The following is a 27,272-nucleotide window of genomic DNA, read 5'->3' on the forward strand; positions in this document are numbered from 1 at the left end:
AAAACAGGGAGGTTAATGGATTGATTAATATTTGCTTCAGAAGCTACCTTAGGAAGAAAGGACAGGTTGGTCCTGAGGAACACACGGTCCGGATGAAAGACCAAGTAAGGAGGCTAGATGGACAAGGCTTGAAGTTCCGAAACTCTCTTGGCCGAAGTAATGGCCACTAAAAAGGCTGTCTTGAGAGATGAAAATTTCAGATCTAACGTGGCTGCAGGTTCGAAGGGGGGAGCGGTCAAGGCCTGAAGAACCAAAGAAAGGTCCCATGGAGGAACCGCTTGCTTTACAGGGGGTCTAAGAAGAAAAGTACCTTTCAGGAAGATTTTACACAATTTGGCAGACATCAGTGGACTGGAGTCATGACCAATATGATAGTGCGAAATTGCCGCAAGTTGTACTTTGACCGTGGAACTGCTGGCACCATCATTAAAAAGAGTGGTTAGGAAGTCGAGCACCAGAGGAAGGGGAACTGTGAAGGGGTCTAGACCTTGCTGCTCCGCCCAAATGGAGAACCGTTTCCACTTGCTGCGGTAAACTTTCCTGGTAGATGGTTTATGAGCCGCTACCAGGATGGCCTTAACGGGAGATGAAATACCGGGAGTCCTGATCAGGAGTGGAACTGGAGCAGCCAAGCAGTTAGCTTCAGGTTGTCCAGATTCGGGGTTGGTAGATGGGACGGGTGAGATATCAGATCCGGAATGGGATCTAGAATCCAAGGTGGATTCACAGAGTGAGACCTTAGGAAAGGGAACCAGATCTGTCGAGGCCAGAATGGGGCAATGAGAATCATTCTGCACCCCAACCGGGAGGCTTTCTGAAGAACTTGGAGCATCAGAGGCAAAGGAGGGTAAGCGTGCAGAAGACCGGGGGGCCAAGCATGCACCAGAGCGTCTCTTGGGGTATCTCCGGTCGGAGGTATTAGAGCGAAAAAAGTGTCGCACTTGGTGTTTGAGGGAGACGCAAAAAGATCGCAACAAGGAGTTCCCCACCGTGCGAAGATGCACTTCGCTACTTGAGCATTGAGAGACCACTCGTAAGGGGAGAGAATGGTGCGACTGAGCTTGTCCGCAAGGATGTTGGACCGACCCAGAATATGCGTTGCGATGAGAAAGCGGTTGGTGGAGATTGCCCATTCCCACACTCTCATGGCTTCTTGACAAAGAGGGTAAGACCTGGTTCCCCCCTGTTTGTTGATATACCAGACGACAGACATGTTGTCCGACTGAATCGCAATAGTTCCCAAGGGAAGAAAGGTCTGAAGTGCTCGCAACGCTAAGAGCACTGCTCTCATCTCTAGAACATTGATATGCAGTAAGGTCTCTGAATCGTTCCATGTTCCTTGGACCGTCCGGCCTGCAAAATGCCCCCCCCCCCACCCGAGGCGGGAGGCGTCCGTGGTCACCGTGGCAAGAGGAGGAGAAGCACAAAAGTTGCGGCCTCTGTGGAGATCTTGGGAGTGGAGCCACCAGAAGAGGGATCGCTTGCAAGCCTTGCTGATCGCTATGGGATGATGCATAGGGAGAGCAAGATAAGACCACTGAAATAGGAGTGTCCATTGAAGGACCCGCATATTGAGCCTGGCGAGAGGTAGAAGAGCCATCGCTGCTGCCATGGACCCTAGAGCCCTCAGGACCAATTCCGCCGGAACTGAGCTGGAGTGGAGGAAGGCCCGCACCTGGAGCTGTAGATTCTGAACTCTGTCCGCCGTGAAGAAGGCTCTCAACTGTCTCGTGCCTAACCTGGCCCCTATAAAATCTATGAGCTGCGTAGGGGCTAGGTTGGATTTTTCTGCATTTATCATGATGCCCAGGTGGGGAGCTAGATGGAGAAAGGAGTCTCGCACCAATAACAGTAGATGCCTTGTTGGGGCGGTAAGGAGCCAGTCGTCCAGGTATGGGAAGACCTGTACCCCCTGAAGCCTCAGGTGGGCCGCTACCACTGCTAATACTTTGGTGAACACCCTGGGGGCTGTGGTGAGACCAAAGGGAAGGACCCTGAATTGGTAGTGACTGGCTCCCAGCCGGAAGCGAAGAAACCTCCTGGAGCGTCTGTCCATTAGAATGTGGTAGTACGCGTCTTTGAGGTCTATAGAGCACATCCAATGATTTTCTCCCAGAAGGGGGAGAATGGACTGCAAGGTAACCATTCGGAACTTCTCCTTGGGAACTGCCAGGTTTAAGAGTGACAGGTCTAAAATTGGTCTTAGGTCCCCCGTCTTTTTTGGCACTAAAAAGAACCTGGAGTAGAACCCTGATCCGATCTGGTCTGGTGGGACGGGCTGGATGGCTCTTTTCTTCAGCAGATGGCCAATTTCTGCCAAAGCGGCCTCCCACTGACCGGGTGGAACGTCGGGGAGGGACTTTAATTTTGTGGTGTGATGAAACGGAATGCGGTAACCTCTGGATATGATGCGGAGGACCCAGCGGTCTGATGTTATGGACTCCCATGCCGCTAGGTGCTCCGAGAAACGCCCCCTGACTGCCTCCAGAGTGGAGCAGCCGGGCAACCCTTCAGGGCTGCTGCGCGGGCCGTTCAGTGAAAGGTTCTCTGGACCCGAAGTTCCTGGAAGCCCCTCTGCCCCTAGGGCGGCATCCTCCCTGTCCTCCTCTGCCACGGAAGGACTGGCTGTCCGGAGCGGGTTGGGACTGCTGCGACTTCCAGAACCACATCTTCTTTTGGCCCTTTTGGTTCCTAGAATAGGACCTCTGGGGCACCGAGAAGCAGATTCCGACGGCAGACAACGTCTTCCCGTCCTACTCGCTCTGGGTCAAAGTATCGCGAACCGTTTTGCCAAAAAGGGCAGAACCATCGAAGGGAGCATTCGCGAATGACGCCTTGAAGGGCTCCGTGAAATCACAATGGCGGAGCCAGGCCTGTCGTCTAGTAACTAGGCCTACCCCTGCGGCTCTAGCGGCTCCCTCCGTAGCATGGGACAGTAACCGCATAGAGGTATTAGTCACGGATCTTAGAGTGGCCATACGGGTGGAGTGCAACAAGTTTGTCCTCCTCCGACATGGACTCTGGGGGGGATGCAGCGTATTCCTTGATAAGATCGCGCTGCATCCTAATCACATGTGCCAAGTAGTTCAGCGCCCTCACTGAAAAGGTCGCTGAACTAAACATTCGCTTCCCCAAGCGGTCCATCATCCGAGACTCCTTGCTCAGGGGATGGACTGAGGGACTCTCCTGAGCAAGTTCCCTCTTGGTGGCTGCCGCCGTCAACATGGCATCTACTGGAGGCCCCTTGCTCCAGTGGGCACGGTCAGCCAGGGGACTAAGGATGCGGTCTGGCCTTTTTGGGATTGGCTCCACGGTGTCCGGTTCCTTCCACGCCCTGGTGGTAATCAGGTCCACCAGGGGGTCGGCAGGAGGGGACACCCAAGAGGTAGATGGGCCCGCTTCAAATGCCTCCAAGAACACGGACTCGTCCGAGGAAGACTTGGGGGCAGACCCCCCCCCTTATGCGAAGCATTTCCATGATGTCTCCAAAGGAGACATCCTCGGGGGGTGATCTTGGGGAGCCTTCCCCTTCCTCCAAATCCGTGTCTTCTGTGAGAGACTCGGGGGAGTCTATGTGCCTCCTTTTGCACATATGCTTGTGAGGGACATCCTCAGGGGGGCTGTCCGAGGACCCCTCGCAAGCGGTGTCATGTTCCAAAGGAACAACTTGGGGCAAAGGAGCGGGCTGTCCCAGTGGCCGGATGGTGGAAGCCTGGCCCAGTGCAGATGGAGTGCGGGACGGAGCCGAAGCAAGTGCCGGGGGTCCGGAAACCCTCAACAGGGCCCTCTCCACTGCATCAAAAGCCGAGGGGGAGCCAACTTCGACCAAAGGATCCGATAATCGGCTCCCCATCGGATCCGAAGAGTGGATCAGAGGCTGCGCCGAAGCACTCGGATCCGAGGGGGCAGTGCGCTCCGACACCAATGGCGCCGAAGGAGCACTGATCCCCCCGGATCCGAAGCTCGGATCCAGGCTCCGAGAGGTCGGATCCGAAGCACTCGAGGGCAGGGTCGGATCCGAAGTACCAAGTACTATCGGCGCCGACCCACCCCCGGCTCCGAAGCTGCTCGGCTCCAACCGCTCCAAACCCGGGTAGCGGGTCGGAGAAGGAGCTATAGGTTTAAAGAAAGGGGTCAAGCTCCCCCCCAGAGGGGGGGGGGAGGCAGGAGCACACCCATCTGCATCTGGGCCTGGATGAACCTTCTCATCATCCGGTCCAGATCAGAGTCAGATAAACTGTAAGTAGATCTCGACGAGGCTACCGAGGTAGGCCTTGAGTGCCTCCTCGATAGCCTCGACGGAGATCGGGTCTCCTCCTCCTCCTCAGGTCCCGGTGAGAAGCACACTGGAGACCGGAGCCGAGGAGGGGGAGAACCAGCAGACAAGGAGGCCGGAGGAGAAGCCCGCTTGGCAGGCGGGGTCGAAACAGAGGTCTCGGCCCGCCGCTTATGGTGCTTCTCCCTCCGGTCCTTTTTACTTGCTTCCCTCTCCTCCAAACCACTAGAGGGAGGTTGAGTCCCAGGTGGAGGAGGGGGAGCAGGAGAGGAGGGAACTGTAGATACGGTACCCCCAGAAGGAGCGGTAGCCGAAGCCGAGTCCGGGGGCAAAAGACCCACCAGGACCAGCTTCGACCTCCGCTCCTTCAATGCCCTGGGGTTGAACCCTGCACAAATGGAACATCCAGAAGTGAGGTGTTCAACCCCAAGGCATCGAATGCACCGAGTGTGGCCATCAGCAGGAGAAAGCTTATGGCCACACTCGGAGCATTTCGAGAAGAAAGCCTTAGGGGGGGTCAGACATCTTAAGGACACTACTACTACCTTTTTTTTTTTTTTTTGAAAAAAATAAAACAATAATAAGGGCTAACTAGCCAAGCAAACAAGGCCCAAATACACACACTACCCACCAGCGAGGGGAGGGATAACTAAAAGTTATAAAAGTTATTAAAACTTAAAAACTTTAAGCTATAAGGATGGGGAACCTACAACTTTCACACAAAACTAACTAAAAAATATTAAATTTGACACTTTAAAGGGAAAAAACAACCACTTAGCTGAAGAGCTCTGAATTCCAATCTGGTCACCAGCGCGGCAAACTAGATCTGAGGTCATGTAGGGAGAGCAGGGCATTATGGGTGAGGGGAGGAGCTGAGAGCTCGGATCCATAGCTGGAAAACCATGCCGGTTCGGATCCGATATCGGATCCATAACCCACAGGTTGCAGACAAATTAATCTCCTACTTCAGATGATAAGTTATCTAAAGAAAAGGTAGTTATAGCTATTCAATGCACTCACGGAATAACAGGGCAGGCTTAATTTGTTAATTAGTTTACAGATTACAGTCATGTTTACAGATTACAGTGCACTTTACATAATTATTGTACATTAGTCAGAAATTAAGGACACTAACAGACAATACAAAGATATAGACTTAAAATACAGAAAGTATAGGTTTTAGTAAACTATTATAGCTCATAAATATTCATAAAAGTTAAAAAAGGTAAATAGCATTATAGAGCAAATTTAAATAAAAATTTATAGACACAGGTTAACACAGAATATGGTAATTATGCTTCAAGACAACTTATAAAATTATCTTTTTAGTGAAAATTTCAATTAGTCTTCAGAAAATAGCCATCATGCTTAATAGGCTGTACAATGTGCGGCAGAAAAAAATCTGCCAAGGAGGGTATTCCTCTATATCCAATGCAGTGAAAACAAATTAAGGTAAAAGATATAACAGAGATGAGCCAAGTGGGCTCAACGGTTAAGGCAGATCTGGGAAAAATCTAAGACATGCAGGGAGATACTAATAAAAGGGCACAATACAAAGTTACCAGTCCAGTCCCGGGAGTAAGGTTGTATGTGTACAAAACAGAACAAGGGGCACTTTTGCCCTACGTACCAAAATTATTGGCTAAACAGCTGATAAAGTACAGCCATCAGCTACTAGGTTATGTAGGTTTTCAGAAAATTTGGCCTATCATAAAGTATAACTTTTAAAATCCTCAGCTAAAAAACTATGTAAAGAAATTCAGAAGGAGTGTATAATATGTCTGCAGACTAACCCTACATTAAAAAATCTCAGTTAATCAAATCATAAAGGTAAGAAATGTCAATCCAAACAGACCATAAATGCTCAAGTGACACCTAGTGGTCAAATTTAAAATTGCAAGTTTATTCAAATCATAAAATTAAAAGACTTCAATCCAAGCAGGGCATAAATGCTCAAGTGACACCCAATAGTCAAAATTAAAATTGCAGGTTTACCAAATAATTTTTTTTTATTTTCAGATTATGAGTTCGGTAGCATAAAGTGGAATATAGTAGTTAGCAATGTAAATGTAAGGTAACTACAGAAGCAGATCCCAGCAGACTTTCATCAGGAACCTCAGGGGCAACTGTTAGATTAGGGTCTTCCATTTTAAAGTAGTTATTAGATATTAGACAGGCTAAAGGGTAAAATAAATTGTGTTTCATTTATGCATAAAACACAGTTAAGCAGAAGGAAAAATAACCTTGCTGGCCAAGCATGGAAGGCAGTTTATTAAAAAGAAAAGGTTAGCATAATGTGTGCAGACAGAATGTTCTCTTCTCAAGGGAAAGATACAATCTTGTCAGCTACAGCATTTTCCTTAATGGAATACATACTCTTACAGTACTTTTCCAGTAAGATACATTACACAAGACTGTACTTTCTTTAGATATTTATAGTTCTGTTTTAACCTTTTATGTTCTGTTCTTAGTTATATATTATTTGTTATTGTAGATGATGGGTAATGACTCTTAACTAACTCTCTACATCAAAATTAGCTAATGGACCTGAGCAGTACTTTTGAATTTTAACATTCTTAAAACCTGCAGGCTGCTCTGAGAATATGAGTCAGAGACAATGACTGACTGCATTTTGGTAGTGGTAGAAGGGACACTGTAGACATTACTCAAATATTGCAAACATGGTACATATTAGCAGACATCATATTACTCAAGGATTTGTTGCTATGGTCAGAATTGTGCGTAACAGCAATATTTTTCTTTACTGAATTTGTGAAAGTATGCTTAATGTGTATACAGGGAAATACTCCCCTATAATGGGTATATATTTGTAATTTATCTCCAAAATTCTTTGTTCATAAAAATGTACATATTCAGCATTTGGATATGTAGTTGACATAATGTAGTCATAAAATGTGTATGATTTGTGTATACACACTCACACACTCACACACACACACACACACACACACACACACACACACACACACACACACACACACACACACACACACACACACACATCTATGGGTGTCATTCAGTCAGTTATATCAGTAATGGAGTGAATGATTCTGTAGTGCAATAGAGTTCTGCTCTTCAAAAGTTTAACAATCTGATGTTGTCAGTTTTAATTTTATCCTTGATATATAGACTTGTGCTGACAAAAACTCACGAGCTTCACCTCTACCCATAATCCCTCTCTCCCAAATGTCTCAGATCTTATTTTCCGCTTTTCTGGACAGATGCATTCACCAGAGCTCTCAAGCTTAGTTGCTATTTTTCTGTGGTAAAATCGTCTAAATTCGCCTTAACTCTAGTCTTTTCACTGTTTTTTCCCCTGTTTACTTTCATTATGATTCTCTGTTACACGTTAGTGTAGCTCTTTGCTATCATCATTGATAGCCCCTTTTCATTCACATTTGTGTCTTTCTTTAACTATTATTGCTGATAGTTTTCTGCCCTCTCCTGTCTTATTAAAAAAAAACAACAAAAAAAACAATCTTTAGCTTTTTTCTGTCTTTTGTATATTTCTCCTTTCACGTGAGTGCTGTGTGTTCATAAGTTCATAGGTGTGTACCAGGCTAATGGCCCTGGAGCCTTTACAAGCCTAGCCAATAGAAGTGCCCTGGAATCGTGCCACCTGACTTTAGTTCTCAGTGCCTCTATCAAGTAGAGCCACTGGAGTGACCCCCAGGGTGAACTTTCTATTTCCCATCCACTCATCAAGATTTCTCTTGAAGAGGGCCAGTGAGGTGCTCTGCTTGACATATATGGGAAGTCTATTCCAGAGTATGGGCAGTCTCTGGGTTATAAATCTGCCTCTCCAGCATGTTCTGTTGATTGTGGTAATGAGATTGAGGTCTCTGGAGTGTGTGGAGTGGAGAGATTGGGATTTCTTTAGATGTAGCATTTCTAACAGAGTTGGGTCAGACATGGCTTTGTAAGTCAAGCAGAGATCTCCTCTTAGTAGACGATATCTATGGTGTGTGTGTGAGTGTGCCTTCCAGCCTATTTTTTATATCATGGCTGAGAAAGCTAAGGCCTCTTCTGTCTTTAAAAAATGCCAGAAGTGCAGCCACAATATATCTGACTTATTATCTACTATGTGTGTATTGTTTGGGTCTGTCATGGTTTTAGCGATAGAGCACTCGTTGAGAGAAAAAAACAAATTGATTTTGAATGGTTTGATCCCTTCTGCCTTTGGTGAAGCCATATCTGCTACAGATAAAAGCAAAACAGATATTTCATCCCCTTCTTCCTCATCTTCTTTGGAGAAGGGTAAAAAGAAGACTTTGTCAGCACCAACACCGAAAAAATATAAATTCTCAGTTCCGAAGAGTTCATCGCATCCGAAGGGCTATAGCTTAAAGACTTCAGTACTGGGCAAATCCCTGGCACCTATATCCACTACTATGACAAACCCTTAACACTGAAGGCTTTAGCACAGTAGACTTTACCTTCCACTTTTTACTGGCACAGACTACATCAGTGCAGACTCTAGATGTTACACAGGAACTTTTACCAAGGACGAGTTACTCTCCATCTGTAGACCCCCTTTGTGGGTGAGCTACCAGAGGTCTTTCTTCAAAGACCAAAATTAGTCTCTCTGTCATTGGTACATTCCACCAAAACCCTTACAGAACTAGATGTAGAGAGATTGGTAAATAAAAGTTTGTGGGTGAGATGTCTTTCAGGAATCCCTTCTGCTCTGATTTCCTTACGTTTAGGAACCAAGGATGCATTCATCCCTTTAACCACTTCTCCTCTGACTTCCACCGAGGTGTATGAGTTTACAGTGCTGAGTTGTTTGGTGCTGACTGTACCAGTTCTCGAGATTTCTCTTTCTTCAGAACAAGTCAATACCGTGAGTTCTTCAGTTGTATCAGGTTCTGAGGCAGTCTATCTCAGTTCCAAGCTCCCTCCCTTCTTTGGGGGGAGGGTCCAGCCTTCGAAGCAATTGAGAGAACCTTGTCTCTTACAGTGACTCAGTTGGCTCCTTCTTCCTTGGAACAGACACAATCCTCATGTCCAGTTATTTGAATGGTCTGTGCATTGGGACAGTGAGTGCTTAAACCTCAGGAATCTCAGATATAAAATTCTTTCATCTTCTGATACCTCTCCAGACTATCCCCCTGAAGAGGTTCCTCAAAAGAATAAGTGCAAGAGGAAGCACTTAGATTTCCCACAGGAACTGGTCACAGAGGACACTGATTTTGATGAAGGGGAAGGGTCCCCAAGGCCACCCCCTGGTGATGTCTGCTCTGGAAATATCCTATAAATCTTGAAACAAAGGGGTGGCTGGAAGTTCCAAAACCCTTCTTCTGAGAAATCAGTTTACCTGCAGGCTTTTGGCACTCACCCATCTACCTCTTGGGTGATTCCACCCACTGACAAACTCATTCAGTTGATTTCCCAGCAGGCGTGGAAGGCTGCAGATACCATTGAACCCATCCCCAAGAGACAACACAAAATTTTATTTGCTCCCAAAGATAATCAATTTTGGGCTAAAGGTTTAGCAGTAGATGCCATGGCCATAGCAGCCACCACAAAAAAGGAACTCGCTGAGGAGAGTTCATCTGTCCATCCTCCCAACAGAGAATCTCTGGCAATGGATAGATTTGGGAAGAGAGTTTACGCTTCATTGACCTTTGCCTTAAGGTCTTTGAATTGCCTGGCACATTTCACCAGACTTCAAAGGGATCTGTTCAAGGAGTTATTAGATACCCTGTTGGGATCCATTACTGAGAGAGTCCAAGAGAAGGTTGCTTCCCAATATGCCACCCTAGAGTCTGTGTCAAACTTGCCTATAAGGCTTATTGTGCATGCAGCCGAAGGGATCTCCAGAATGGCAGGTTCAGGCGTAGCCATAAGGAGACATGCCTGGATGCGCCTATATGACTTTGTGGAACCATTTAAGTCTTCATTCGTCAATGCACCTTTTGTCTGATTTCTTTGTTAGGACGAAACATCAGAGAGAGTTTAGCTAGGTGTGAGAAGGATGAAAGACCATTTCTATTGTGGGCATATGTTTTTCCACCTCCCCCAAAAATCCTTTTCTAGGAATCAGGAGTGGTGGAAAGATGTGGTTCAAAAAATCCCAAGGGCCTTTCCAGGACACATGTGGAGGCAGTTCTCCCAGGGGCAGAGGAGTGACCCTCAATGGAAGACACCGCCCACGTGGCAGAGGTGGTTTGCATAATCAGGGCTTTAGGGACTCCTTCCCAAGTAAGCCTTTTCATCATTCCTAAAAGGAGGCCCGATTGTCTTCCTCTGGAGGCAGTCAGAGGACGCTTATCCTTGCACCAAAATGCCTAGTTGAATATAACAAGATTATTGGGTGCAACAGATCATATTCAGGGGTTATAACATACCCTTTTCCCATCTTTTGGCTTTTCCTGGTTAGGGGTCACCACAGCGGAACTCCCATTTGCTAATGATTGGCAGTGGATTTTTACGGTGCCGAGTTGCCAGCCTGATGCCCAACCTTCAAAGAAGGCACACCCATTCACGCACCTACCTGCATGTCTTTAACGTCAATCGACCATGGAGAGGACATGCAGACTCCACACAGAAGGCGCTCCAGCCAAGAATCGAATGGGAGAATCTCTTGCTGTGAGGTGACAACGCTAACCACTGCACCACCATGGCCTTGCTTTTCCCATCATACCCCCATATGCAAAAAAATCCCCAATGTCCAGACAGTCAGAGGAAACCAACAGTTCTCAAAATTCAAAAACTGCTAGACAAAAGAGTCATCCAAGAAGTCCCACCAGACCAGAGAGGATCCAGAATTTACTCAAGATTCTTTTTAGTGCCAAAAAAGACAGGGGACTGGAGACCAGTTTTGGATCTCAGTGTGTTGAACAAATCAGTTTGACAAATGAAATTCTGGATGGTCATGGTACAGTCCATACTTCCGTTTTTCGGAAAGGATGACTGGATGTGCTCATTAGATATTCAAGATGCGTATTACCACATAAAAATGGAAAAGCGCTCCAGAAGGTTCCTTTGCTTCTGCCTGGGAGTCAGTCATTACCAGTTCAAGGTGCTACCCTTTGGTCTCACTACAGCCCCCAGGGTGTTCACCAAATGTATGGTAGCAGTAACAGCCCACTTGAGATTGCAAGGATTCTGGGTGTTTCCATACTTGGCTCATCTGACCAGGCATCGACTCATACAAGCAAGGGACTATGTTTTCCAAACCTGTGCATACTTAAGGATAACTATTGGTCAAGAAAAATCCTGTCTCCAACTCAGAGCTTGGAGTTTATAGGGGTAGTGCTGAATACGAATAGAACCATAGCATCACTCCCTCCAGTGAGACTTCAGAAAATCATAGCCCAGGTTAAAAAAATAATATACAGCAAGAAAGTTCCCACTCGGAGGCCCTAGGTTCTATGGCAGCGACAATTACATTGGTTCCTCTGTTCCTCAAGCCAGATATCACATGAGAATTCTACAATGGCCAATATTGTACCAACCTATGTCATATCAGATTCTGATCACCAATCATTGCAAAAAGGATCTAGCTTGGTGGGCCCACTCCAAGGAAATTCTTCTGTGTCACCCCTTCATCTTTCCAGAGCCCAAGGCTATAGTGACCATGGATGCCTCCCAGATGGGGTGGAGGGGCATTTTCTGGGCAAGACTGTTTAAGGCACATGGTCCCCTACAGAAGCCAACTTGCATATCAGTGTATTAGAACTAAGAGTGGTGCTGCTAGTGTTGCAAGCCTTTCAATCTGCTCTTCCCGTGGGAATGATTGCAATTCAAACAGACGTCAGTGGTTTGGTACATCAACAAACAGGGAGGAACCAAGTCTCTTCCCCTTTGTTAAGAAGCACTCAGGGCATGACAGTGAGTGATCTCTTCCAACTGTTTTCTGATAGCACTGCACATTCCAGGGAGTTCCAGTGTGATAACAGACAGACTGAGCAGATGTATTCTACAGCCTCACAAGTGCTCTCTCAATCCAAAAGTGACGGAAAAGATATTCTGTCAATGGGGTCAGCCTTGCTACAACTTGTTTGCCTCTCCCCTAAACAACAAGTGCAACAACTACCTTGCCCTGATTTCCTTCTCAGGGGAAGTCACTGAGAGACGCTGTTCTCTACACTTGGCCATCTGGACTCCTATATTTCTTTCCCCCTATACCTCTAATCCCAAACTTCTTACAGAAAGCACTCAGGTTGAAGAGCATAGTGATCCTCATTGCTCCATTTTGGCTTTGACAGATATGGTTCCCCCTTCTTTGGCCTTATCTTATTCAATGACCATGGCCTCTATACCTTCTGTCCCACCGAGATGTTCTAGTTCACCCGGACATTCTGAACCTCCACTAGTGGCCAGGTGTTTCAAGCTTTCATCGCCAGTACACCAAATTCCCCTAGCTTCTCATAAACCTTCCACATGGCAATTATACAATAGTAATGAAAAAGATTTACTATTTGGGCTCGTGAGAGGGATATTGATCCCTTTTCCACTTATATTGATAATATTCTAGAATTCTTACCCTCTCTTTTCAATGCAGGAGCTTCTCTGTCTACCATTAGAATACAGCTAGCAGCAATTTCAGATATCCATGATGGTTTAGAAGAACATTTATTGGCTTCTCATAGACTCTGTAAGTCATTTCTAAAAGGGACACTTTTGCTGAAACCTTCTTCCAAAGATCCTGCTCCACCCTGGGACCTAAACCTGGTTCTGCAAACTATTGTATATTCTCTCTTTGAGTCTTCTGCAGACTGTGATCTGAAATATTTGTCATGGAAGGCATTGTATTTTGGTAGCAATAACCTCTGCTAGAAGAATATCTGAAATTCAGGCTTTATTATGTAACCTACCTTACCTGATCTTTTATAAGGATAGTCTCTCCTTACAAACAAATCCCACCAAAAGTAGTATCATAGTCTACTATTAATCAGATGATTAATTTGCCAGTATTCTTTCCAATTTTTTCAAACAGAGGTGAATACTATCTGCATTTGCTAAATTTTCACAAACAATTACATTTTTACCTTCATAGGACAAAACACAAGAGAAAATCTGACCATTTATCTCCTTTTCAAGTACTACATTTGGTAAACCAGTTAGCAAAGTGACTTTGCCAAATGGCTCAAGGATTGCATTTCCTTTATCTATAACAGAAGTAATATTACCTTGCCCAAGCCTGTTAAAGCACATTCTACAAGATCTGTCGCTACTTCAGCAGTTTTTCAGTGTAAAGCTTCAGTAGATGATACATGTGCAGCAGCTACTTGGACTTCTCCCTATACATTTTACATTATAAATTGGATTTGGTCTCTAGGGGTAGAGCAAATTTTGGTTCAATGATGCTCACAAATATCATTCCATGAATCTGCCCAAGGTCTAAGGTAGCTGGGGACTCTGTTCCATACGTCAGTGACAAAATGAAAATTGATAATATCAGATAAAGAAGTTATGTACTTAGCATAATGTTTCATCTGTGTTGTCCATTTTCATTTATCTTTGACTCCCCTCCCTCCAACTTCCAGCCTTTGAAGGTTTTTGGTGGAATGGATAATATATTTAGGTCTTGTACTCATCCTTAAGACATAGCAGATATGGCTTCTGCTGAGGTTTCTTTATGTATCACTCTATTTCTATTATGCAATCTCAAACTGAGGTATTTGGGAGAGAGAGATTATGGGTAGAGGTGAACCTCGAGAGTTTTTGGTCAGCGCGAGCTGTAGTAATGGCTGAGTTGGTTCTGATATTGGAACTGAACCCATACATGAAGGATAAATAAAAATGAACAACACAGATGGAGCATTATGGTAAGTACATAACTTCTTTTTTCACATGAATGGTTCATCACTTGTGTACAGGTAAGGTAATTGTCAGTTTGAGCAGGGATAAGATTAGGCTTAGCAAGTATTAATAAGGTGGTGCAGGGGGGAGCTAATACCTGCTAATCCTTATCCTAACCCTAACTCTGTCCTTGCCCCAGCTTTCAATAAACCTTTCCATAATTCTACCACTATTCAGACAAATTTGGTCTGAATGTGTAGTAGGGTTTTAGTGATCCTCTTGCAAAAGGAAACTGTATGCTTGCTTTTGCAATCATTTTAGATATTTTGAGTTTTGCATTATATTAAATTTCAAAATGCTGGCATTGATAACTTGAGTTTTGATGCATTTGTGATGTTGCAAAGAACTGGATGTCCCTCCAAAATTGATGAAAAGACAAGACAAAAACGGGAGGCTGCCAAGACACCTACAGGAACATGGAAGGAGCTGCAAGAATTTCTGGCAAGTACTGGTTGTGTACTACGTGCGACAACAATCTCCCGTATTCTCCATATGTCTGGACTATGAGGTAGAGTTGCAAGACGGAAGCCTTTTCTTGCACAGAAAAACATCCATGCCCAGCTAAAATTTGCAAAACAATGCATCAAGTCTCCAAAAAGCATGTAGGAAAATGTGCTATGGTCTGATGAGACCAAGGTTGAACATTTTGGCCACAATTCCAAAAGGTACGTTTAGCGCAAAAATACTTCACATCACCAAAAGAACATTTGCCTTTTGATAATGTAATATATCCTTACATATCTGTATTTATATATATATATATATATATATATATATATATATATATATATATATATATATATATATACATCTATATATATGTATATACAGCTTATTGTATGTTTTTTATTTTTTATATTTTTCCCCTAACAGATTTGTTTATTTTTCAATTGAATTGTTCAGGTTATAGGTCATATTAAAGGTGGGAAAAGTTTTGAAATTATTTATTGTGGTTTCATTTTTTATATCACAAAAACCTGGCATTTTAACAGGGGTGTGTACACTTTTTATATCTACTGTATGTATAATGTTCTACCTATAGCTGAAGACTAACAAAATGGATCAATCAAAAAAGACTGAAAGTCAAAATACTGGGAAAAAAAAAAACTAAAACCAAAAAAACATATTTTCTGCAGGGGGCAATCCCCCATGTGGCCCCTCGCACCCTGTTATATATATATATATATATATATATATATATATATATATGTATATATATGTATATATATATATATATATATATATATATATATATATATATATATATATATACATAGATTTTATATATATATATATATATATATATATATATATATATATATATATATATATATTAACTCTTGAGATTACGCAACAGTGGGGAAAGGAAACATTCGTAATCCAAGTTGTACCGTGACCTTCAAATAAGTAATGGTGGCATTTTGCGATCATATGACTGTTCTATAGCTTGTGCCAGCATTACATATGTTCACTATTCTAAACATTTAACCAAATAATTGGCATTTTGTACATGGGGTCGGGGTATCACATGAACAATGTGTGTAATTCCATGATATAGTGCCAAAGTATATATATTTATTTATTTATAGTAGCAATTTAGTTACTTGTTAATGTATTTAACATCGTTTTTTTTCTTTCAGACCAATGTTGAACTTGAAGCTCAAAGAAATGCTACTGAGTTTGCTTTCAGGAAGAGAATCCGAGAGACTGAAAAGGCTTATGATGAACTAAAATGGCAAGAAAAGAATGTAAATTTCATCATTTAAAAAATAACGTAGAGATAAACTTGTAAGAGACTACCTTTATGCAGAAATCATTTTTGCTCAGAAAGCATATTTGTACAGTACACTGAACCCAAGACTAAACTTTTAATATCACATTTTAGTAGATAAATCCACTCATTTAAACTCAGTTATATACCACCTTTTTAAAATAATTTTTAAATGTTAACAGATTGGTGACAACAGGTAGTTACATCTTTGCCTACAGCTGAGAGTTAACAGCAGCTATATCAACAGGATCAGCATATCCTACAGTTTATACACTCTGTGTCAACGATTGAAAGTTGTTATGTAGATCAGATTTTACATTTTAAGATAGTATTTTCTACGAGCTGTATGCAAGAAGTTGTTACTTAGAATATTACTACTTGCTGCTAAGACTTATTCGCATTCACCAGCTGAAATATCTTTACACAGTTTCAGTAAAAAAGATTTTTTTTTAGTAAAGAAACTTCAACTAGGCAAGGAATCATGGAGCTGTAGCCCTTCTGCTATATCTTCCCCTAGCCATGTCCATTTAATAGTGCTACTGTATTAACTGGTAATAGGAAGTTCATATTTTATGCCAGTACATCCTTTAAAGTAGTATACCATATGAAGTCAAGGTTTTTGCTGACTGATCCAGGATAGTTTTAAGTAATCATGAGTGCAAATAGCTAATTCTTTAGGATTTCCCAACATTCAGTCCTTTTACAGCAAGCTATTTTAAAATATATAACTACTAGGCTATTACTAAAGACTGTTTTTTTCTTTCTATTCAGAATATGTTTAGAATTAAACTGCCTTTATCTCATCGTTTTTGTGTGTGTTAAGAGTTTATTCTATTTGATTTTTTTCTGTCAGCACAGGCAATTATTAGTAGGTGGTATAGTAAGACTCATTTGGCCTGACAGGAAATATGTTTCTTTCATTCTTTTTTTCTTGCCACTGCTTTTGGCTCAATCAAGCTAACACCCAGTTGCTGCCAGTATGTTTCCTCATCCACTGGGTCTACTTGACCCACCTTAGTCTCCCCCAGTTTATACCTCACCTATGTCCAGGGCCAGTGACGGGATCAAGGAGCATGGGAGAACATCATATTGCTACCAACTAGAGTTTTCTTGTGTACCCTTGCACACATCCAGTACCACGTGCAATGAGCATCGATACCAAACTTCCCCTCACTTTCATAGAGAACTGATGTCAACAGGATAGCTTGTCCACCCTCAGGTAGTGCCTTGCTGCTTTTATCCAGTCTCCATCAGACAAAGTACCTGGAACATGTGAACCCCTCTCCATCTCCAGAATATCATGCCCAGTCTCCCCTGCCAGTGCCTTAGATGCCTGAGTCTCTAATCAAACCTAGATCACCTGGACATTTGTCAGTGCTTTATCCTTGTATACAGCTGCACTGGCTCTATATTTCTGGTAATTTTTTAAACAGGTTTACTGCTATGGAGATAATTTAGATAAAGCTGCCTATCACTTGGGCTCGTTTTATAGTATTTGTTGATGCGAATTATGTAAGTCTCCTAGTTCAAAATCTGTGGAAAAGAAATCTCATAACAGGGGCATTGGCTTGAGCTCCTGGACATCAGTAAGAGATACAGCAATTCTGTTCCACTAAGGAGAATATATTTCAAGATTTTTTATTGCTTTAATTCTGTACTAAGATATTTCTATTAAGAGGTTAAGTCTCTTCTTTTCAGGCAATGCCTCTTGCCTAATGTCTAATTCAAGCACTAAGATTCCTAGAAATCTTGTAATCTGTAGCTTTCTCACTGTTTATTTTAAAATAAGGTTTTGACTAAGTAATTTTGATGCCTGGACTTATCATGGTCTCAGATCCCGCAGAGAGTCTAGAATATTATTTCTTAACAGAAGTAGGGAGGAAGAGCTTATTAGAGGAAAAATTACTAAGCCTGAGCTTTTTAAGTACATAGATCTAAAATTACAGGATATTTGCAACTGGCAGTGATTTTGGAGTTTTAAAAGTAAATTGATTGATTTAGCTTTAGTGTTGAAACAGCTCTCAATACCTCATTTGCTGCTGAAAAAAAGTACAGTTGTGTACACTTACCATAAATGTAGATGTTTGAGTGTATTCACTGTTGCAGTCATTACATTTGGGTAATCTGCTGGCAGGTTGCCCTCAGTCGGCCTGAATTCCAAAGTCTTGGGTCCTGCATCGGTTGCTGTCTTCTCTTCCATGACATCAGGTCGTCAGGGGTATAAAACATGCAGCCGACGCCATTTTCTTTAGTTTTTCTTGCCCCCAATGTCAGGTGCCCCCAAAAAGGTAGCAAAATTATATATATATATATATATATATATATATATATATATATATATATATATATACATGCATCAATATAAACTTTACCTTTATCTACAAGCAAATACACCACATTAGATTGTAGAAGATAGAGAAGAAAGATAAACTTCAGAATGACAGGGGGATGGCGGGAGGGTAACCTGGACTGCAACAGTGAATACACTCGAACATCTACATTTATGGTAAGTGTACACAACTGTACTATGTTCTTCGTGTTTCACTGTTGCAGTCATTACATTTGGGTAGAATCCCAAAGCTATGGTTGGGAGGATGGAGCTAAACACCATTAGGTGCGGCTATAAGGCCCTGCAGTACTGCAGTGGCAAAGCCTGCCCTGGACTTAGAGTAGAGAGGCAAGTGGTAATGTTTTTTAAAGGTGTGAACAGAACTCCAAGTAGCAGCCTCTAGAATGTCTTTGGTTGGTACTCCTCTGAGAAAGGCTGCTGAAGTAGTTGCAGCTCTGGTGGAATGAGACCTAATGCCCTTGGGCACAGGTTTACCATGGTGTAAGTAGCAGAAATGGATGCAGTGGCTTATCCATTTTGAAATTGTCTGCTTTGAAATAGCCTTTCCTTCTGATCCTGCAGCATATGACACTGGTAATTGCTCAGTTTTTCTTAGAGCTTTAGTCCTGCTCAAGTAGAATCTTAGCTGTCTGTGTAAGTCCAAGGAATGCAAAATTCTCTCCCCCTTGTTCTGCGGATTTGGATAAAAAGTTGGCAGATTAATTGTTTGGTTAAGAGCCACACTGGAAACCACCTTAGGCATAAAAGTAGGATTTGTCCTCAGAGACACCCTGTCTGGGTAAAATATGAGAAAAGGCTCTACAGCCATGAGGACCTTTAGCTCTGAAACTCTTCTTGCTGAAGCAATTGCTAGTAGCAGAGCTGTTTTCCATGATAAGAACTTTAGATCAGCGGTAGCAGCTGGTTCAAATGGAGGCAGGGTGAGCTTTTCCAACACATAATTGAGGTCCCATGTAGGTAATGGTGATATTCTAGGAGGCCTTACATTTTTGGCTCCTCTAAGATACTGCTTTAGTAAAGGATGAGAAAAGATTGGTGGTTCTGTATTGTAATGAACCAAAATGGCAGAAGCATGTATTTTGATTGATGAGAAAGATAGGCCTTTGTCAAGCATCTCAGTTAAGAATTGTAATATCTGAGGAATATTTGGTTCTGCTGTATCAGTTCCTTGTATTTGATTCCAAGCACAGAATCTCTTCCATTTGTCAGCATAAGATTTTCTAGTACTAGGTCTTCTGGCTTCCAAAATGACATCTATCACCACTTTACTGAGAGGTGTTGTTTGTATGACTACATGATTAGCCATGCTGCCAGGTTCAGAGTCTGTAGTTGATTGTGCAGGATCTGATTGTTTTGCTGGGACAGTAGTTGTGGTCTTTGAGGCAAGGTCCAAGCTGGGTATTGAGACAAGTTCCTTAGGATTGGGTGCCAGTATTGGCGGGGCCAGTCCAGGGCAATTAATATCATCTTTGGCTTCTCTAGTCTGACTTTTAGGAGGACCTTGGGTAGAAGAGGCAGAGGAGGAAAGACATAAACTGATAGGTTTTTCCATCTGAAGGATAGGGCATCCACTTTCCATGCTTGTCTGTGATAAGTTCTTGTGCAGAATCTTTTCAATTGATAATTTTGAGGAGAGGCAAATAGATCTATGTCTGGGCTCCCCCATTTCTCTGTTATCTTGCTGAAGACTTGTGGATTTAGTTTCCACTCGTGAGGATCTATAAGGTTTCTGCTTAAATCGTCTGCCAGAGTGTTTTGTTTTCCTGGCAGGAATTGAGCTTAAAGATGTATTTGGTAGGTCAAAGCTGTGTCCCACAGTACCATGGCTAATCTGCAAAGGGGGTATGAGTGCGTGCCCCCTTGCTTGTTTATATACCCCATGACTGTGGTGTTGTCCGTCTTTATCAGTAGTTGTCCTGGATGAAGTAAGTCCTTGAAGGGTATTAGGGCATTTTGAACAGCTAGCATCTCTTTCTGGTTGATATGTAGATGCATTTGTTTTGGTGTCCATAAGCCCTGAATGCATCCCTGCCATGTGGGCCCCCCAGGCATAATCTGATGCATCTGTTGTTAGGGTTTGGCTGGCAGGGGGTAGAGTGAAGGGCCATCCCATGTTTTGGTGACATGCCTTTGCCCACCATAGAAACTCCTGTTGCAGGCAGGGAATGAGAGGAATCATTGTTTCCAGACTGTATGAATGTTGACTCCATAAACTTTTCTGGTACCATTGAAGTTCCCTCATATGCAGTCTTGCATATGGAATCAGTAGGATGCAGGATACCATGAAGCCCAGAGCCTGCAGAATTTGTCTTGCAGAAGACTGTGTTTTTGTTGCCATCAGTTTGAAGTAAGTAGTCAGTTGCCTTTGCTTGTCTGGCGTGAGGTAAGCCAACTGGGCAGTTGTATCCAAGCTTGCACCCAGGAATGTTATCTTTTGAGTGGGTACCAGTTGTGATTTATTTTCGTTTATTGTGTACCCTAGGCATGTTAGAAGCCTTTTCACAAATGCCAGGTGTCGAAGAAGAGTGTCCTTGTTCTCTGCTTGAATGAGACAGTCTTCCAAGTAAGGATATATTTGTATACTTCTTTGTCTGCAAAATGCAATTACTGGTGTCAGGCACTTTGTAAAGACCCTTGGCGCAGTAGATAAGCCAAAGGGCAGTGTAGAGAATTGGTAATGCATTAAGCCATCCTTGAATCTGAGGTATGTTCTGCACGATTGTCTTATTGGGACATGCAGGTATGCCTCAGATTCAGAATGTATACCATTACACCCACACTGCCCTTTGGCTTATCTACTGCGCCAAAGGGCAGTGTAGAGAATTGGTAATGCATTAAGCCATCCTTGAATCTGAGGTATGTTCTGCACGATTGTCTTTTTGGGACATGCAGGTATGCCTCTTTTAGGTCTAAAGTTACCAGCCAAGCATTCTTGCCCAGCATAGGCAGAAGCTGCTGCAAAGTCAGCATTTTGAATTTTGGAATGTCCAGGTATGTGTTCAAAATCGATAGATCCAGTATTGGCCACCAAGCCTTGTCCTTTCTGAGTACCAAGAACAGTCTTGAGTAAAAACCTTGTCCTTTTTCCTGTTCTGGTACTGTCTGAATGGCCCCCATATCCATGAGGGACGCAACCTGTTTCTGTGCCTCTGCCCACTGATTTTTTGGCAGATCTGGCCAACCATTTGCCATTGGCAGAGTGTGGAAATGTAATCTGTATCCCTGTGATATGATGCTTAGTACCCACTTGTCCTGGGTTATTAACTGCCAATTTTGAGCAAAAAGTGCTAATTTTCCCCCTATGGGTGCTGCCAAAAGATAAGTGCTTGGTGTAGGCAGAGAGAAGTCATTGGGATTGCTTTCTGTAAGTTTGCGCTTTATCTCCTCCAGATTTGGAGGTGGAAGCGCCCCATTGCTTTGACCTGTATGAATCTTACGCCTGGTATCTGGAACCCTTAGGGCATCTGGATTTGCCCCTTTGAGCTCTGTCTGACTCAGGAACGGACCAATTTTGTGTAGGCCAGTGTCTACTGAATCTTGGTGGCTGCACTTGTAAGAAGTCTTTAACAGTTTGCATAGACTTAGCTTTGTCTTCCATTTTCTTTAAAACCTCTTCTGCCTTAATACCAAACAGAGAATCATGCTGTAAAGGTGCATCTAGCAATTTAGCTTTAACATGATCAGGCAGATTTTGTCCCTTCAACCAGGCATGCCTCCTAATCACAGATATAGTAACTGCGGCCCTGCAGGCCTCTAAAGAATCAAAACGACATTGCAAAGTATGCTTTCCGACTTGTTCAGCTGCATGCAATAATTCCTGCAATTCTTTATTTTATGCACATTCTGAAATCAACATAATTTTCTGTTTCAGCAATCCCATAACATGTTGCTGGTACTTTAGCATATGAAATTGACAGTTTAAGGCCAAGGTTGCAGATGTATTAACCTTTTTTCCCCATCTGTCTAGTGCCCTTGAATCTCTCTCAGAGGGGGTAGTATTTTTTGCTTTTGAGGCCTTAACTTCCTTTGGACCCTTGGAAATAGTTTCAGGATCAGCAGCAGGGTTTCTAAATAAAAATTGATGTGAGTCAGAGACCCTGTAGTTTGACTCTGAAAACACATCATCCACAATGTCTAAAACAGGGAGAATGGCTAAAGGCTTGTGCTGAGAGAGAAGAAGGAAATCCCTGAGCCTCTTTTTTGATTCTGAGAAGTCTTGACTCTCCCAGTGAAAATGATCCCTCAAAGTATGCAAGGTTTCTCCAAATGAATAATCCTCAGGAGGAGATGCAGATGGAATAGGCTCCTCAGCATCAGAATCCTCATAGGGAGGTATAGATAATTCCTGATCAGAAGAGGAATCAGAAGAAATAGAAACCTGATCTGAAGATTCATAATCAGTGTCTTGCCTAGGCCTCTTATCTGGAGGGGGATACCCTTATCAAGGTAATAAGGTCTTCAGCCATTTTGATCATCTGCTTTTCAGGCATAGAGGCCTGTGAATGTGGCTCATGCATCAGCTTTTTAGTTTTAGAAGTTGCTTTTGTCTTTGGTTTTGCAGCTGTCGTCGGTTTGATATACAAATGCTGAGGTCTGAATACACCCTCAGAAGCCGGTGCCTGCTCAACAGTTCCTGGCCGATCCGAGGGAGATAAATCCGTTGGTCCAGTACCTTGAGTATCTTGTGGCATGCCGGACTCCACATGGGTGTCGGTAGAGGCCTGTGACTTGAAGGTAGCGGGTATCAGGGGCTGTGAAAGCGCCTCACTGAGTACCGGTGAACCAGCGACTGGCTTAGGAGAATTTCGTCATCGGTTTTGGATCTCGACTGCCTTTCTCTGTCCTTTTCTTTGCGTTTTTTATGTACTCCGGTAGCCGGATTGCTATCCAACGACATTTCTGGGTAGTTAAATCTGTTTCAAAAATACTTTGATGCAAAAATATACTGACGCTTAATAATGCGTTGGTTAAATCTAGCACAAAACCGACAGCCAGGCACGTTGTGATCAGGGCCTAGGCAAGGAATACAGTATAAATGGAAATCCTTATGAGGTATTTGCTTCCCACAAATAATACAATTATTAACTTTTTCTGACATCGGTAAAAAGCAAGAAAAAAGTTTCCCCAATGGGGTACTTAGCTTTAGTGAAGACTTCGGATCTGAAACTCAAACTCGAATATTTCAGTAGTCGGCCGACCGGCACTTGTGAAATGCTTCTGTTTCGGGCGCCACACGGCAAGAAAGACTAAAGAAAATGGCGTCGGCTGCATATTTTATACCCCTGATGATCTGACGTCATGGAAGAGAAGACGGCAACCGACGCAGGACCCAAGACTTTGGAATTCAGGCCGACTGAGGGCAACCTGCCAGCAGATTACCCAAATGTAGTGACTGCAACAGTGAAACACGAAGAACATCTGAGTTGATGGTTTCAGTTTAAAGGGCAGGCTGTTTCTGCTAGAGTATTCAGACTGAGTATCATGTTCCACTTGTGTGTCAGTTGCTTTCTGGTCACTGATCCTTGCAGTTGTGGCATGTTTATTATATCCTGTACATTTGTATTGAGCTTTTTTTCTCATTCACTTTGACTGTTGATTGGTAATCCCAAGGAAGGAAATCTGCAGTCAGACTGAAGCTTTCTTTGGTATTTTCTTGCCATCTTGAGAAGAAGCATCTCTTGGACTAGACAGGACAGCAATTGGTTAAGAGCTTTGTTTTTAGTTATAAGCCCCTGTTGGAGAGCCCCTCCACTCAGAAAATATTGTCCTTTTAAGAAAATCAATGTATATTTTATTTTTTTGACTAAAAGCAATATTTCTCCTTTAAGAAACCAAGTATTTTTTTCAGAATATCAGAGGTTTCCTGTATGGACTGCTATTTTTAGCTAGAACTATCTGTTAATATGTTTGGAGCTAATTTTGTGAGAAATGATGTAATGCTCATGTAAACTTTCAGTTTTATGTGACAGAAAAGTTTATGGAGGAATAGGCAGGAATGAATGTGTCAGTGCAATGCTTATGCTTACTTTGTGACAAACTACCTGCCATACTGAATTCTCTCATAGGATCATAGGATCATAGGAGGTGACTAGGGTAATGGCCCCAAGGCCCTTATATGCCTAGCCAAGTTTAACCCATGTTCCCAAGGGTGTCTGGTACAAGCAGACACTAAAATCAGCACCTATTGCCCCTGTACAAGAGGGACACAGGTGGAACCCCTGGGGCAAATTTCTGATAACCAATCCAGTCATCCAAATTATGCTTAAATAGGGCCAACAAAGGACTTTATTTAGCATGAATAGGAAGCTTGTTCCATAGGTAGGGCAACCTCTTTGAGACAAATCTGTCTGTCCAGCAAGTTCTGTTGATGTCACATACCAGGTTAAGGTCTTTTGTGCGAGTGACCTGTGTGCCATTTGACTTGCAAATGTGTGGCATTTCCATTAAAGCTGGGACAGAATTTGCTCTATATGCAAAGCACAGGTCACCTCTGAGCATTCTGTATGACACAGAGTAAAGTGACAATGATTTCAGTCTGTCCGCATAAGACAGATTTTGAAGACCCTGAATTTTCTTTGTAAGGAACCTTTGTGCTATCTATAATTGCTGCAAGTGTTTGGAAAGGAATCTACCAAATGGAGCATTGTACTCGATTATTGGCCTGATGAGAGAAGAGTACAGGGGGGGTTATAACTTTTTTTTTCTGGAGGCAATGCCATTACTTATGAGATGAGCAATATAAAATGCCCTTCTTACCATTGTGGAGACATGGTAATTGAAATTAAGGTTGCTGTCAACCTGTGTGCCCAGATCTCTCACCACTGGCTGTGCTTAGTGTATTGCTATTGATGTAGTAGTTTGCAAGAATATCACCCTTGCCGAAGGGGATGATAATGTATTTTTTTGCATTAAGTTTAAGACCATGACTTTGGCACCATTCATTAGTCTGCGTAAGACCTTCTTGCAGGATGTTGACATTGCTAGGGCTTTCAATGATTGTTCCCAGTTTGCAATCATCAGCAAACTTTGTCTGCCACAGTCCTTTAGTTTTAGCCTGTGCTTTGGAGAAGTAGATTCCAAACAGTAGGGGTCCCAGAACAGATTCCTGTAGAACACCACTGGTTGTGGGTCTGCTGGGTGAGGTGGAGACCCTTATTTTGACTGTATGAAATCTATTGGTGAGCCAGTTTGCAACCCACCTGACAATGTATGGGTTGATACCCAGCTGGATGAGTTTATCAATGTTGCCTGAGTGGGGGATTGTGTCAAAGGCTTTGGCTAAGTCTAGGTAGGTCATATGGACAGATTTGCCCTTGTCTAGAGCTTTGGTGACTGTCTCAAAGAAGTCCACCAAGTTTAACAGGTATGATCTCCCCGTGACAAAGCCAAACTGGGTGGGGTCAAGCATTTGGAGATTTCCTATGTTTTTATTAATAAGGTCCATGATGATTCATTCCATGGGCTTGCAGATAAGGCTGGTCAAGCTAATGGGTCTATAGTTCCTGGGGTCCGTGGATGTATCCCCTTTGTGCAAAGGGATGATTGTAGCTGTTTTTTATTCCACTGGGATGAAGCGCATGCTTAGGCTGTGATTGAAAAGGGTGCTCAATGGTGATGCTAAGTTCTCTTTTAACCCAAGTAGAATACAGCCAGGGATGTTGTTTGGTCCCATAGAGGCTGTGTTTTTAGCTTTGTAGAGGGCATTTAAGACCTGCTCCTCGAAGATACTAGGTGGGGGACAGGTGTTAGGGATGCTTTGGGGTATATGTGGCAGGGACAGGGGAGTTAAGTTTCCATTGAACCTGTCAGCCAATGGGTTTGCTATAGCCACAGATTCTATATATGTAGCACCATTAACTATGAGTTTGGTGCAATTCTGGACCTTACCTTTGAGGTTATGGATGTAACTAAAGACTGACTTGTGGTTATCCTTAGAGAAGCTAATTTGGATTCATAGTTAGCTATGGAGGACTTCACTAGGAGTCTTGTGTGCTTGTTTAAGTTGATGAGGGAGTGTTTCCAGTTTTGAGACCATTCCTTCCTACTTGTAGACAGCAATTTCTTTCTCCTATTGCATAGCCTATTAATGACAGTTGTCCACCAGGCACGTTTGTCTTTCCTTGAAGATCTTGCTGTGGTTCTGTCAGGTATAGCAGAATGAATACAATTGTACAGGTGCCTGTATAAAGCTTTGGTGTATAATTCAACATAGGTGTCTGTTCTATCAATGGAGGGTGGTGCTATGAAGCTATTTATGCCATAACATAAGCGGTTGTAATTGGCCTTGGAGAAGTTTTTAGTCTAGTTCTTGCTGGGGTGGGGGGGCTTGTGTTATAGTTACTTATAGCGAGATGATTTGTGGTCGAATCTCACCAGGGATGGCCACACACTGGGGGCAGTGCAGTGTTTCCCCATGTTGGTGAGCACCAGGTCCATGATGTTTGAGCCCCTTTTAGGTGTGTCAACCAGCTGGTCCAGGGCATTGGCATTAACAAAGTCCAGGAACTTTGGGCAGGTGAGTTATAACACATATAATTACCCAGTATGTTGACGGGTAATTAAAGTCACCCAAAACCAGGGTCTTTGGTTGTATCTTGATTGACTCAAGTAGATCCAAGTAGGCTGAGTGGATGTCTTGATTCATGGAGGGGGTCCTACAGGGGGCAATGACCTGAAGAGGAGTCTTAGCTACAGTCAATTGCACCTGAAGTAATTCAAGGGATTTGTGCTTTTTAGCCAATATAAAGATGTATTTATCTTTAATTTACACCACCTCCTTTAGTTTTCACATCTTCAGTTTGTGGTCTGAATGTGTGGAAGGAAATGTAGGGGTGCTCTCTGTAGCCTTAAACCAGGTCTCAGTGACTGCACCAATGTCAGCATCTTCCAGGGTGAGGACTGCTTCTAGTGAGTGCAGTTTCTGGTTTAGACTCTTAGCATTTAGCAGCATAACCTTGAGGTTATTTTTAGGGGCTATTTTTACGTCAGGAATTTTGTTCTTGTGACATTGCCTAAAAAGGCTCTATGGGGATGGCAGGACCCTT

At 43.0% G+C, this 27,272-nt stretch overlaps 1 protein-coding gene across 1 annotated transcript in view; it reads left to right on the forward strand.

The window, feature by feature from the left end:
* Positions 1–27,272, forward strand: part of TEKT2 (tektin 2) — a 1,280,616-nt gene that overhangs the window by 1,034,610 nt on the left and 218,734 nt on the right. Inside the window, exon 7 of the mRNA XM_044059950.1 lies at positions 15,748–15,855. Within this exon, the coding sequence (XP_043915885.1) occupies positions 15,748–15,855 (108 nt within the window). The remainder of the gene's footprint in view (positions 1–15,747; positions 15,856–27,272) is intronic.

The sequence above is a fragment of the Protopterus annectens genome, chromosome 1.part2 (genome assembly GCF_019279795.1).
Source record: "Protopterus annectens isolate FY-2018-M chromosome 1.part2, PAN1.0, whole genome shotgun sequence".
In the NCBI taxonomy this organism is placed as follows: domain Eukaryota; kingdom Metazoa; phylum Chordata; order Ceratodontiformes; family Protopteridae; genus Protopterus; species Protopterus annectens.